This window comes from Anthonomus grandis, chromosome 5 (genome assembly GCF_022605725.1).
Source record: "Anthonomus grandis grandis chromosome 5, icAntGran1.3, whole genome shotgun sequence".
Taxonomy (NCBI): domain Eukaryota; kingdom Metazoa; phylum Arthropoda; class Insecta; order Coleoptera; family Curculionidae; genus Anthonomus; species Anthonomus grandis.
Window position 1 is genome coordinate 13,302,418 of NC_065550.1, and position 13,810 is coordinate 13,316,227.

The 13,810-nt window shown below is 30.7% G+C and overlaps 1 protein-coding gene across 4 annotated transcripts in view; it reads right to left on the bottom strand.

The window, feature by feature from the left end:
- The window catches only part of LOC126736077 (pre-mRNA-processing factor 39), a 37,992-nt gene that overhangs the window by 2,937 nt on the left and 21,245 nt on the right, over nucleotides 1-13,810 (bottom strand). For all 4 annotated transcript variants that reach the window (XM_050440285.1, XM_050440283.1, XM_050440284.1 and 1 more), the window contains exons 10-16: nucleotides 13,641-13,749; nucleotides 12,607-12,771; nucleotides 12,335-12,552; nucleotides 12,119-12,278; nucleotides 11,888-12,040; nucleotides 2,937-3,076; nucleotides 2,703-2,875 (exon numbers count right to left, since the gene is read on the bottom strand). In XM_050440285.1, coding sequence (XP_050296242.1) covers nucleotides 2,703-2,875; nucleotides 2,937-3,076; nucleotides 11,888-12,040; nucleotides 12,119-12,278; nucleotides 12,335-12,552; nucleotides 12,607-12,771; nucleotides 13,641-13,749 — 1,118 coding nt within the window. The remainder of the gene's footprint in view (nucleotides 1-2,702; nucleotides 2,876-2,936; nucleotides 3,077-11,887; nucleotides 12,041-12,118; nucleotides 12,279-12,334; nucleotides 12,553-12,606; nucleotides 12,772-13,640; nucleotides 13,750-13,810) is intronic.

Genomic DNA, 13,810 nt, shown 5'->3' on the forward strand with positions numbered 1-13,810 from the left:
TTCATAAGTACATAACCAATCGCTTAAATATTAAGCTACACAAGTTGACAGTTCACAGTTTAATCATAAATTTGAGACAAAATTCTTAAAGATGAAAGAAAACGCTATTGTTTGTCGCCTTCTGATCTATCCTACAAAGACATATTTTGGGCTGGCGAACTAAGTATTTTTGCGAAAATAAATTAAAATTGAAACGTTAATTATATGCAGCATCGCGACACATTAACAGAGGTTTTACGGCGCAAATTTATGCAGAAGATACATTATTTTATAAACCCTGTTTAGTTTAGTTGGATTAAAATCAAAATAAAAACAGAGTGAAATACAACATTATAACAAAAATATTATAGACGTCCCGTTAAAAATTATTATTAGAGTACTCGTTAATATTCAATTTCGGATTGTATCGAAAAAACATTTTGTACTGTAACAAATCACGTAACCGACGAGAGTAACGCTTTCTGAATAGGAGTACTCGAAATTGGCCAAATTACATTTTCAATCGATAAGTACTTTTTTGAATATTACTTCCGACTTAAAAAATTTACTTTGAAGAAAAAAGTTTTGCTAATAATGTTGAGAATAATGGTTTTTTGTTATTTTATTATCAAAAATGTATAACAGCGTACGTACTTGATCGATTTAAACAAAATATACCGGGAAGAGAAACATCGAAAATGAAATATAATAAAAAAGTCATCCACAAATGGCTCTTATTGACTGTAAAAATGATTTTACAATAATATACGTCAAGTTCTCATTTCTGGTTTGAAAAATTGACGAATATTCTTTATCGCAACAAGTTTAAACAAGATTCTAATTTTTTTGTTCAGGTTCATACTTAGCCTAAACAAAAAACTTTAGAATCTCGTTTTCCAAAGGATATCGCGATACAAAATAAAAGTTTCAAACTTATTTTAACATTAAGAATAGGTTACACGTGTTTCGCTCCCTAAAGACATCATCAAACCTAAATAAAGATAATAAAATAGGACAGCCTACTTAAATTAATATAATAAAAAGAAATGCTTGTTTCTAATTCCTATAAAAATCTAATTTGAAAAATAATTTCATTTCAAGTTTCCTTGATGTTAAACACCTTTTTCCTAGTATCCCTCCAAAAGACTATGTTTCCCTTCTTCAAAAGATGCGACGCTCTAGCCCACTCCCAGAGATCGTGATATATAACCTAATGTCTCTTCTTTCTGCTCTAATTTATTGTTACCAGAATTTTTTCAATTCAATAATTCCATTTATAGGCAAAAGTCTATGGGTTCATGTTTGTCACTATTGTTTAAGAAGGCCTATGATATGATAGATTTAGAACAAGAAATAATGTCAAGTGGCTTTTCTGACTTTCTTACAATATATAAGAGATACGTGGACGACATTTTTATAATAGGGACAGGGAATGACGAACAAATGTCTGATTTTTTAAAAATGTATAACACTACTTCCTGCCATAGAGTTTACTACATTGGAGAGAGAGAGAAAAAATAGACAAGTTGCCTTTTCTTCACCTATTTCTGACATGTGAAGAAAACTAACTTGAATTTCAAATCTATCGAAAATCTTTAGCCATTGAAAATATTATACAGTTTTCTTCCAACTCCCATAAATTTCCATCCTTTAATTTGTTATTTTACGGGTTGTTCAATTTACCTTTGTCAGAAACTAGTTTCTTTTAAGAATTAACAGAATAAAATACATTGTCTTTAATAATGGCTTTCCCTTAAATAATATTTATAAAATGTATAATAAATTTGCCAACAAATACAAATTCTGATACAATAATATTATATACCCCCAAAAAAGAATAAAAATTTTAGATGGATTTCTTACTTTGAAGATAATTAAGGTCTAATTTTTTTTCAAATATTGATTTAATCATCTCTATCAAGCCAAGAACACTCTAAAGAAATACATTGTTAGGGCAAAAGACAAAAACGATATTTTACCAAATTCGGGGGTGTACTATGCTTTATTGTAATGACTGTCCAGCAATTTATGTGGGTCAATGTGGTAGGAGTGTTTCTACGAGGGTACAAGAACATATTATAAGCTTGGTGGAAAACTCTAGAGACTCGTTACTAAGACTAAGTCTGCCTTTGCTAACCAGCTCCTACCTTCGGGTCACCCTATATATAAACATCAGTACGTTTTAATTTCCACAAGATGTCCCATTTGATGGAGTGTGTTAAAGCACTTCAATGGAGCACAGGTTTGTCGGGTTGTAAGCTCGCACCCAGGTCTGGCCAATTATTTTGGCTTTTTACTTCTTGTTTATATTGGATTCTAGTATAGATATATAATCATCATTTTAACGATAAAATATTTTAGTATCCGTAATATTTTATTATCTTTATTTAGGTGTGATGATGACTTTAGGGGCGAAACACGTGAAACCTATTCTTAATCTTAATGTTAATATAAGTTCGAGACTTTGGACCAAACTTGTAGTTTTTTTTGTATTAAGCAAGTCTCTTTAAGAAAAAAAATGACGATTACTTTCTATATCTAATTAAAAAGTATATATCTAATAAAAGTTGCACTAAACGAGGCGAGCGCGTTTGACCATTTTTTTTTAAATCGTATTTTAATTGGTACTTAAAAGTTATCAATTAAAAAAGCATTTTGGCGAATTTCAAGTGGCCCGATTGAAAAATTCTGAGTCACTTTTAACGTAAATTATTTAATATTACCTCCTTGTCCATACTGGGTATAATTGTACTGTCCTTGCTGACCTGCTGTTCCATATTGATACGGTGGTGCACTTGCACTTGAGCCACTGTACTGATAATTGCCATATGACTGTGATTGTGAAGAGGCAGCAGACTTACCGTCCTTTTTGCTTACTGATGAACTAGAAGCTTCGCTGAAAACACATAATAGAACAATGCACAATTTAATTTAACAAATGAGAAATATAAACTCACCTCTTGGACTCCTTTTTCTTTGAATTGGAATCTTTGACAAGTTTGTGTAACTTTTGGTGCTGCTCATAGGCTGCTTGTACTGCTTCTATACTGGACCCAAAATCTTCAAGGAATTCTAATTTCCTTTGAGCGAATAATGCCTAATTAAAAAATTAGAAGGTTTAATAAGGCATGTAAAGTATTACAAGTTTTGAGAGCTTTGTTCTAAAATTGAGATTATTTACAGCCTCGATGTTTTTTACTTCAAATTTTGTCAACAACTTAATTTAATTAAATTCGATTCGAGAGAAAAAAGTTAAAGTTAAAATAAAAACTGATAAAAATGTTTTTGAATAGATAAAAGCGTAAAAAAAGTTGTAAGGTATTTGAATTTCGTGAATCTCTTTGTCATGGGTTTGTCACTGAGTAACGTCAGGATCCTGCTGGTGGTTTCGCTCGTTCACATGCTCCAGCTAATTCAGACTGTTGTTAACATTTGACTTCGACGATTTATTCAATTATTTACTATAAATAATTTCTATATATGCAGATGACTGAAAGCATGGCATTGCAACGTCGGTCTGGCTACAGCGTCGAAATGATGAACCACCTCCCACTAAGACTGTTTGTTATTGGAAAGAAATAGTTGCTTTCACCTACTGAAAGTATCACTAAATTCATCAAAGCACAGGATTTCAGCGCACAGCGTCTTCTGACGACCTTTTTCGAAAGCGAAAGTAGGACACAACATCGTTTTATAGTCGAATTTCTTGAAACGGCTAAAGAAAAACAATTAGATGTTAAATATGCAACATATTTTTATGAATTAGACTGTAGAAACACAATGAATCTTTCTATACATCAGCAACTAACAAATTTCAAAGCGACAGGCAAAACAGCAGCTGATGATTTTCATTTGCCTAAGGAAACTAGCAATTGTTTATTGTGGTTTGAACATGCTCGCATTACTGCATCGCGCTGTCAAACGCAGGACGGAAGTTTGTGCTTATGCTTTTGCTTTTATTGCTTGGCAGTGAAAAATATGCGGATTCACGCATGGATTGAGGTCATTTGATATGGTTCTCTCCTGTCTTTTTATAACGTATGTAATTGTTCATGTTGTGTTTTGGTACATCGGTACAAAATAATTACTGTAACTCATTTTTGTCGTCGAGTATAAAGAATCATAAATTCAAAAATACAAAACTGCCCAGAAAATTATGAGAAAAGTCTAAAGGAGTCAAGTCGGGTGACTGGGGAGGCCACCCAATTGTACCCCTTCGACCTACACACCGACTTGGAAAGGCATTGTTTAAATAATGGCGCACATTTTGAGAGTAATGTGCACCGTCTTGTTGAAAAAATAATTCCTCTTTAACGTATCCAGCACTGTTTTTTATAATGGCTGTTAGCGCTGGGTCTATAGTATTTTCCAGTAAATCCAAGTACATATCACCTTTAAATTTCCAGGACAAAAAAGGACCCACAATAAGGTGTTTGTCAGGATAACGTTCATTAAATATCTGCGCAACCCGATTTCCACATTCATAATTTTTAAAATAAAATTGGATTACTTCTACTATTTCTGCAATTGAAAACACCATAATTATTAAAAAAATAACAAATTTTAACGCACAAATCACAGAACAGCTATTTAGCAACTAGCATATCTGATAGTTTAACCTTAATAAACACTAAATTATATACTCAGCAGTGTTTATTAAGATCACCCTGTACAAGTTTTGCATTTGCAATTCCACCCTTCAATCAAGGTATTTCTTACAAATAGATGTATTTGTATACAAATCTTTATCTTGTTAATATTGTTAGTATCGGCATTGTGTACTGCCTACTACAGCAAAGTAGCTTTAAGAGGGCATAGTCTTGCCTAGTTGCCAGTTCTCCAGCATCTAACTTGCTCTTGTGATAAATTATCCTTCGCATCTTAGAAAAATACAAGAAAAAAAGACCTTGCCACCAAAATTGGGTGAAAGTATTTCTTAATTGATTCCGCTGACACCACCTGCTTTATTTGATGATCCATTAAAATTTACGTTTTGGGGTTTGTTATTATTGGCTTCCCTTTCTACAGCTATTCAGACCGGCTTCTATCTTGATCAGGGACAAATGTCAAATGGTTGCCGGTTTTACTATGGCCCGTAACTAATTACAGTTTATTAAATTAAAGAAAAAGAGAGCGGATATATGTGAGAAAGTGTGTGCAAAATTTCAGATAAATCTGATGTAAGGTTTTTTAATATTATTAGTACTTTATTATGCGTTAATTTTACAGGGTACGCTCTCTTCGACCTTGTCCTAAATTCCTGCATTTTATACGTTCAAGGTGGTGCCACATAAAAATCCTAACACAGTGGGGTTAGTTTTAGTTTATGTTGGCATTTATCCAATTTATTTTCCTATTCGTTAAATTTTAATTAACGAACTCAAACTAAAATTTCAATAACATTAAAAATCAAAAATGTATTTGAATAACCTTAATTGGGAATTTTTATGAAATTTTGCATTCAAACTGGTTTATTTGTTAAATTCGGATATTTGCTATTTGAAAAACGGATACAAGTATATTAATCCAGATACTGAATATGTGTGAACTTTGAGGTTATCGATACTAACTTCGATATCGAACCAAAATTTTGACTTAGCAAATCTGCATTATAGCTAAAGGTTAATTTTCAAGAGTAGCATTACTACCGTAGGAAATTTAGACTAGGCAACAAAATCTACTTCATATATTATAGGAAGTCGTTGATTAAAAAATATTTTTTCAGCTTGATTTTTATGATTAATACAGGTGAGTCCTTATTCATAGTGTCAAAAAACAAGTGAATGAGTAAATAAATAATAATAAGTATACAGTAGAGTTAATTAACTTTGTTTTCTTACATTTATTTTAATGAATAAAATATTTATATCCTTTATGTTCATTTAGATCAGATACTAAGGGTAAACTCTAGACAAAAAAAACACTATAACACTATTGAATTGTTAAATATTTGTATAAAATCATTTAAATTTAGTGCTAATACGGTACTTCTAATTACACTGTGGACGTGCACTATATAAACTCCTGGACAAAATTATCGCACCACTAATTATTTTGTCAAGAAAATTTAAATAAAAATAAATATCAGTTAAAACAGTTATAATATCTTTTCTCGTATAAAAAGCAGAACTGGACAAAAACTATGTTTATGCTTTATCATGGAACATGCTGCTCGTGAGGAGTGAGAATACATCCGCAGGAAAGTTTTCATAATTTGATACGAGGAATGCTGCAAATACTTCAAGCGGTCATTGCAGCTAGAGGTGGCAATACACGTTATTAAGAATTCATTATGGGTCTATTGTTTTATTTTTGTATCAAAATTGAAGTTAGTGAAAATCGATGCTTTTCCTTGTATTGAATTTAGTTACTTAAATCTCGTTTTGTTAAATAGAATATAATTGTTTTTGTTAATTAATAATGCATAGTTAACAATGCTTATAAGTTTGCTTATTTTTTTATCTTTATTAAAAAAAAATCTCTAAAAATCAAGTGGTGCGATAATTTTGTCCAGGAGTTTATTTGCTCAGTTATTCTTCCCTTTTCTTGATATTTTAAAATTTCTCTCTAAATGAAATGCCAAAAAGGGCAAAAATAAATGCATTATAAACGTAATTTTGGTTTAATTCTTCTTATTTTATTTTAATTTCCTATTTAGTTTTCAAAATTGAAATTTAAATACTTGACCACATTTTTGAAACGTAATCTTGAAATTAACATTGCATTCAAGTCAGACTATAAAATATGTTTTAAAAACAGATGTAGTTTTTTATCAATTTTATGTTGCCCTCAATTTTTCCTATTTATACAAAATTGAGGAGTGAAATAAAAACTATATTTGTTTTATCATATTTTTTTTTGCAAATTTTCTTAGAAACCAAAAATCTGTTCTACGATAATTTTAAATGGTGTTCTACAGTAGGTATTTAGACACTTTTAAATTAGCGCAGTTTTAAATATATTAATTTTTCTATCTTGATCTTTTCAAAAATATTAAAATAATTATACACCAGGTGACCCGGGATAAAAGGAACATTCAATAATATCTTTGCATTTTAAGCCAAATTAATTTGTAGGATTGTATGAAATGTATTTTTTCTACCACCATGCGAAAGTATTCACTCTACACACTTCCCAGGATTTATAAAGTTTGCGTAAAAAGTGCATAAAAAGTAATTTGACCTTCATTTGACATTTAATTTATAATTTGTAAATGTTGTTGTGTTTTTCTTTACGCGCTAGGGCGTAAAGTAATTTAGTATTTTTGATTTTTCTTCGGTAGTAGAAAATTGTTTGTATGTTAGACATGTGTAAAATTCCCTTTTTTTATTCATGGGAATTGTCGACAATTTCCCATTGATATGACAATTTGATTGATGGATTGGACAAATTTTCCATTCATACAAAAAAGATCATCACACTGTTATTTTTTTATAGATCAAAAAACCATAAAAAGATACAGGTTTTATTATTAAATTATGCCAAAGTTGCATAATGTCAAATAGTCTTTTGTTTTCTTTTCTTTTAAAATTCTTTTTCCAATCATTTTTTTAAATTCTTCTGACATTATTCGATTAAAAGAATTGTTCCTCTAAGGGTGTCATTTGAAAAAAATTAATTAAGCGCAAAAAATACATTTGAAATAATACAAGCCTTACATTATTTGTTTGGCTTAAAATTCAAGGAAGTTATTGAGTTTATTTTATCCTGGGTCACCTCGCGTATAATTATCTCAGTAAGCCCCATTTTTAAAAAAAAGATCTTTAAAATTAAGAAGGATTGAGAATATGAATTATCATAGATTATTATTGATCTGTGAGAAGATTCGCAAAAAAAATATGTTGATGAGACATAAATAGAATTTTCATTCGTCCATTTTATATACATATTTTATTTTATGCAGGCAGTTCAAATGTAGCATCAAAAAAATTAAGGAAAAAATAAAATTAATAAAACACTACATTTGTTTTTAAGACATATTTCAACAATTGACATGTTTCCAAGGTTAATACATGGCCAGAAAAGTAGAATTAAACTAAAATAGCATTATAACGTATTTATTTTGTCCTTTTTAGCATTTAGAAGTAAACACCCATAGTGTAACTAGAAGTATCTTAGATATATTAGCAGTAATTTTATTTTTTTTTAATATTTAAATAAAGATTAGATTAAATTTAAATAAAGATCGATTAAAAAAAAAGAAAAATAAAGATAGTGAAGTAAACAGGACCCTTCGTCTATTAATTTGCTTTGCATAATGGTACTTCGCCCTGGAGAAATTTATGGTAATTTAAATAAACATCTGTTATCTATTAAAGTAAAAGAATAACATCAGATGGTATAGTAGGTATACATTTAATATTCATCGCAATGTACAAAGTTTGCAAATAAATATTTCTCGTTAATCATTTTTTGTACCTCATTTACACCGCTCATTACTGACGCAGCATCATACCTTTGCACTTTTAACTTATTTGACGTGTCACTCATTAAAGGATCAATTTCATTTAAAATATAATTTGCTATTTTTGTCCAGGCGGTTTAAAAATTGCAAGAATCTTTCCACTGGCTTATTGGAGACCATATATCGTAAAAAATAATTACTAATAGAACTTGAAACAAATTTTAAAATATAATGATTAATACATTTTATGACCAATACTCATTGGCCCCTTAGAACGAGCCGCCACTGACTCGAGTAATAATATAAAAATAATAATAAATGCTAATATTAAAGTAAAGACGAAAATATTTAAATTTTTGAAACAGCTATTTATTATTTTATTATGTACACACTTCAAAACACCGCGCGAATCTAAAACAATTCAATAAAATAAAATTGAGCTCCCTGATATTTAATAAGAGCGGTTTTCTTGATTTTTTTATTAGGGTCTTAAAAACTATACAGGGTATTCTTTATAATTGAAGCCCTTGGCGTGAAAAGGATGCAAGCCACAAAATCCTTATACCCGACTTTTTTATTTGAAATTACTCGGAAATAAAGGTACTAGCCACATACAGCATATTTTAATGATCGGTGAATAGATGGCACTACTGTGCTAAAGTGTCGTTTTCACAAAATCTGCTCTGTGATGAAAATTTTCGAAAAAAAGAGTTTTCAAGTAATTCTAGTGAAAAAAATACCGGTGGATGGAATTCTGACGATAGTGTAAAAGACAGAGACTACGTAGAGAGTGAAAATGAATCCAGTGCATCATCCTGTGAAGAGCAACAGGTATGTATTTGAGGTTATGTGGCTTAAACCCTTTTACTGAAAATTTTAGTTATGTTATTTTGAAACTTATTTGGCTTATTTTGTGGCATATACCTTTTTTCTGAAAATTGTAGCTATGTATTTTTGCCATTATTTTTGTGTATTTTCTTAAAATATCTGTAATAATGTTTATGGCAATTCCCTTACGGGAGTATGACATTTTCATGAATGACATCATCACGGATTTTTTGTTTACAGGAATCCAGAAAAAAACGCCGTGCTGAGCTTCTTACCCCTGAAAAAAGGTACAAAACTAGATGGCGAAAAAAAAAACGTCGAAAGATCTGAATTAAGAAAAATACGTCGAAATCTTGGTTCGCCCTATATAAATAAAAAAGGCAAAAATATTGCAGCCAGAGTCTTAGATCAAAAAACTGTAGGATGTTGCTTCAAGGTACAGAAAATACAATTTTTGACGATTTTTGGAATATTGGCGATTATGACAAGCAAAACGCGTATTTATTTCATAACATAAAGCAGTTGCCAAAAAAACGTTCATACCCCAAAAAAACAAAGAGAGCTGTCTCTTCTCGGAAGTTTAGTTTTCACTATTTTGTGAGGGTCAATGGCTTTGATGTAAAAATATGTAAAAGAGAATTTATTTTCATTCATGGTCTGACGTCTCAGAAGCGAAATTACAGCTTCTGCACAAACAAATGCTTGAAGGCCTAACCACACCTAAACCAGATCAACGAGGGAAGTTTCTAGTGCGTCATAATAAAATACCGGAGGAGGCCTGCCAGTCAGCTCGAGACCATATTAATATTATTCCAAAATACACAAGCCATTACAATAGGAAAAAAAAATCCTCATAAAACTTACATTAATCATGACCTCAATATATCTTCTTTATACTATTATTATTATAAGCCTTGGTGTGTTGAAAAAAATATAATACCCATAAGTCAGGATAAATACAGAAGGATATTTTGTTCTGAGTTTAATATAGGATTTAAGCTACCAAGAAGCGATACCTGCAAGATATGCGATGAACTAGATGTAAACATTGAGAATTCTAAAGAAGATGAAGAATCTCTAAAGAAGTTAAAGACAGAAAAGCAGTTGCACTTAAGGCGCGCTGAAGCAATGCAAAATACTTTAAAGGATGAAATAAAAATGGCTGCTTTAAAGGATACATACGTATTATCATTTGACCTTCAGCAAGCACTCCCTGTACCCTCTTTAACAACTGGTCCTGCTTTTTACTTAAGGAAGGCATGGGTATATAATCTTGGAGTCCATGACTGTGAATGATAAGGGCTATATGTACATGTGGTCTGAGAATACTGGTATAAGAGATAGCGATGAGATTTCCAGTATTCTCTTTAAACATTTCAAAGAACAAGAACACCTCCCCAAAAACCTTATTGTATATACAGATAATTGCGGAGGTCAAAATAAGAACTGGGTCTTAATGAGCTTGTGGAAGCAGTTGGTTACAGAAGGTGTATTTGAATCCATAGAGCATAGATTCTTAGTAGTGGGGCATACTCATCTTCCGTCCGATAGGGACTTTGCTATGATAGAGAAATATAAAAAGAAGATAAAGGCAGTATATGAACCAGCAGATTGGTATGAGGCAGTAAGTGTAAGAGAACCAATCCGTTTAAAGTTACTGTAATGAAGCGAGAAGACTTCTTTTCCTTAAAATCTTTAGAAGGAAATACATATTACTAAAAAAAAGCTTACCGATGAAAAAGAAAAAGTTGCCTTTAGCAAAATTTGTATCTTTAAGTTTGACAGCGTAAATCCCAACCTTTTAAAGATAAAACATTACTTAAATGAAAATTTTAAAAATGTAAATATTGGAAAAAAAGGTATTAGAAGGCAATATTTAACAGAATGTTTAAAACAAAAATATATGGAGCCAATAAAAATGAACCCCAAAAAACTTGATAATTTATCACTTTTGCTACCGTATATACCTGAAGCCATCATTTTTTTTTTTGGATATTGGCGCAAAAAAACTGGTTAGTCAAGAAGGGGCATTACCGATGGATATAGAGCATTTGGATGAAGACTACCCCATTAAGTGATGACAATTAATTTATTTTTCATTTAACTTTTATGTTTTTTCAGTTTACCTTTAATTTTTCATGTAAAAGAATACAAGCCACATTTTTTTGCCAATTAAATTCCAAAAAAGTAAATCTAGTGATTTTTTTTTAAAACCTTTTTATTGGTATAAGACTAGGTAAGGTGTTTTATCCTTTACAACCGAATTCAAATAAAAATAATTTAATTTTGATTTTGTGGATTAAAAATGATTTTCCAGAGGCGATTTCTCAAAACCTACTGCATGTGGCATACATCGTTTTCAAGCCAAGGCCTTCAATTGTAAGTATTGATGTTGTGCATTTAAGTTTCCAATTCCCTTTCATATGTATATTATAGTTCACTACGCAATTTTTCCATACAGTTGGCCAATTGTAACCAATATTATCTTTAACAGTTTCAAGATCCCCATGGTCATTATTGAACTTGGGATGCCCTGTATATGTATTAATTTTGTATCTGTTAATATTTACCATGTTTTAAATTAGGCTCACAGATTTTGTGACATTTTCAATGGAGATTCCTATTTATTGAGAAACAAATAAAATCATTAAAACATAAAATAAGGAAAAATCCTACCTTTTGATCAGGTTCGCCGCCTTCTCTCGCTAAAATCTCATCAAAAACAGAGACTATTTCATCCTCATTGAACTCATCCTTTTGCAGAATAAGATCTATAAGTTGTAAGTACAACCTTGGATTTGGATCCTTGGCTATAGCTGATTTTAGTATCTAGAGAAATACCTTTATATAATTTCTTTATATGTACCCATCGTAACAGCTTTATTATTATTACGCCATATCACTTACCTCGTGAGCCTTTTCATAGTTCTTCATGATCTTAAAAGTAAACCTAGAATATTTGATAGCAATATTACTAGAAATCATCTTATTTTTAGAATTGTTTATGTAATGTTCAAATAGCTGGGTGCTCTTTTCAAAATCTCCTCGCCGCCTTTCCAAATTTATTCTACAAAATTAAAATAATAATATCTTAGTCGAATACAAGCACTGCAGAACTCTTACCTTCTGTAAGCAACTTGCAACACATTTGGAACTTGTTTTTCCAAATTGACTAGTATTTCCGCTGCTCGATTAATGTTATCCGACATTTCCTCGAACGCGGCCCATTGTAAATGCAAATTTGGTTTTTTCAAATGATGAATCGTGCAAGCTCGTTCATACACATCTCTTATTTTAGCCTGATACTCGGGATCTTTCAGACCTTCCAAATAGTTTACAAACTAGAATGAGAGTAAATATTAGGCAACATTTTACTATTTATTTTGTTAGCTTACCTTAAGCCAAAATTCTTCGTATAAAGCACATGCTATAAGGCATCGTTCAAACAGCACTATTATCCTTGTTCGATCACCCTGCTCAATTTCATAATCCAAATAATCTTGCCAGTTTTTAAGCTGACATCTTTCCAACGGTTTTACATGGAAGTAGGGTCGTTTTATCTAAGAAAGAAAATCTGTTAAATTTTTATAAACTAATGTAATTGTAAAAAAAATTTAAGGTTGAATTCAGATGGCCACTGCAAAGGCGTCTTCAAAAATTTCCTACGAAATTTTTCAGATACGCAAGATAGAACTGTATTTCATCATTAATATATTTTAATTAATTTATTAAATATAAGACAATTAAATATTAAACGAGTGCCTTCAGTTTTAGAGATTATCAAAATATTGTTAGCTCTCGCTTGTATAGGCTCGTGAACATCTATTTTTAAATGTACTGCTTTTTAAAAAGTGCTATTAGTACCTAGGAAAAGTCAGCTGCTGACTTAATTCACTCTATAGCCATTGCGAAATTGATGCTAATGAAATGTCATTTTAGCATATAACTATAATTTAATACTGTGTTACTGTATAATAGTACTGCTACAAAATCCAAAAATTAATAAAGGCCTATCCATTGTTTAGGACCTAAATTGTGCAATTATCTACCACTAGATCTAAGACTAAAGCTGAACTATAAATGCGATATTTTAAAACGGATATGAGACTGTATTTTTAAATTGTGTACTTTTTCCTTGGGTCTTGTTCGTAAAGATAGATAATTTATTTAATGATTAGCACCCGTATCCAGAATACTATAGTGTCTTCGCAAAAGTGATCGGTTGAAATTTACAATCAACTTATCTTTCGACAATATTTTCTTAATTAATATTAGAATGTATTATAAATTTGTTATTGGCTTCAGTACATTACACTCAGTTAAAGGTAATTGAACAAAAATATTTAAGATATACTATAATATATTGTTTATTAATAGCTAGGGATGACTAAATACGTATATATTATTAAAACAAGAAACATGTATTTACCCCTTCTTCATAATTCCATCTAGCAGTCACTGCATTTACAGTATTCTTATGTACCTTCCTTCTAATTGAAACTATTCGTTCTCTAATACTCTTGGACTCTTCTTCAGTGCTGGAAAATACAAAACCATCATAATGGCATACGCAATTACTTTAAAATACCTAAAGTACTC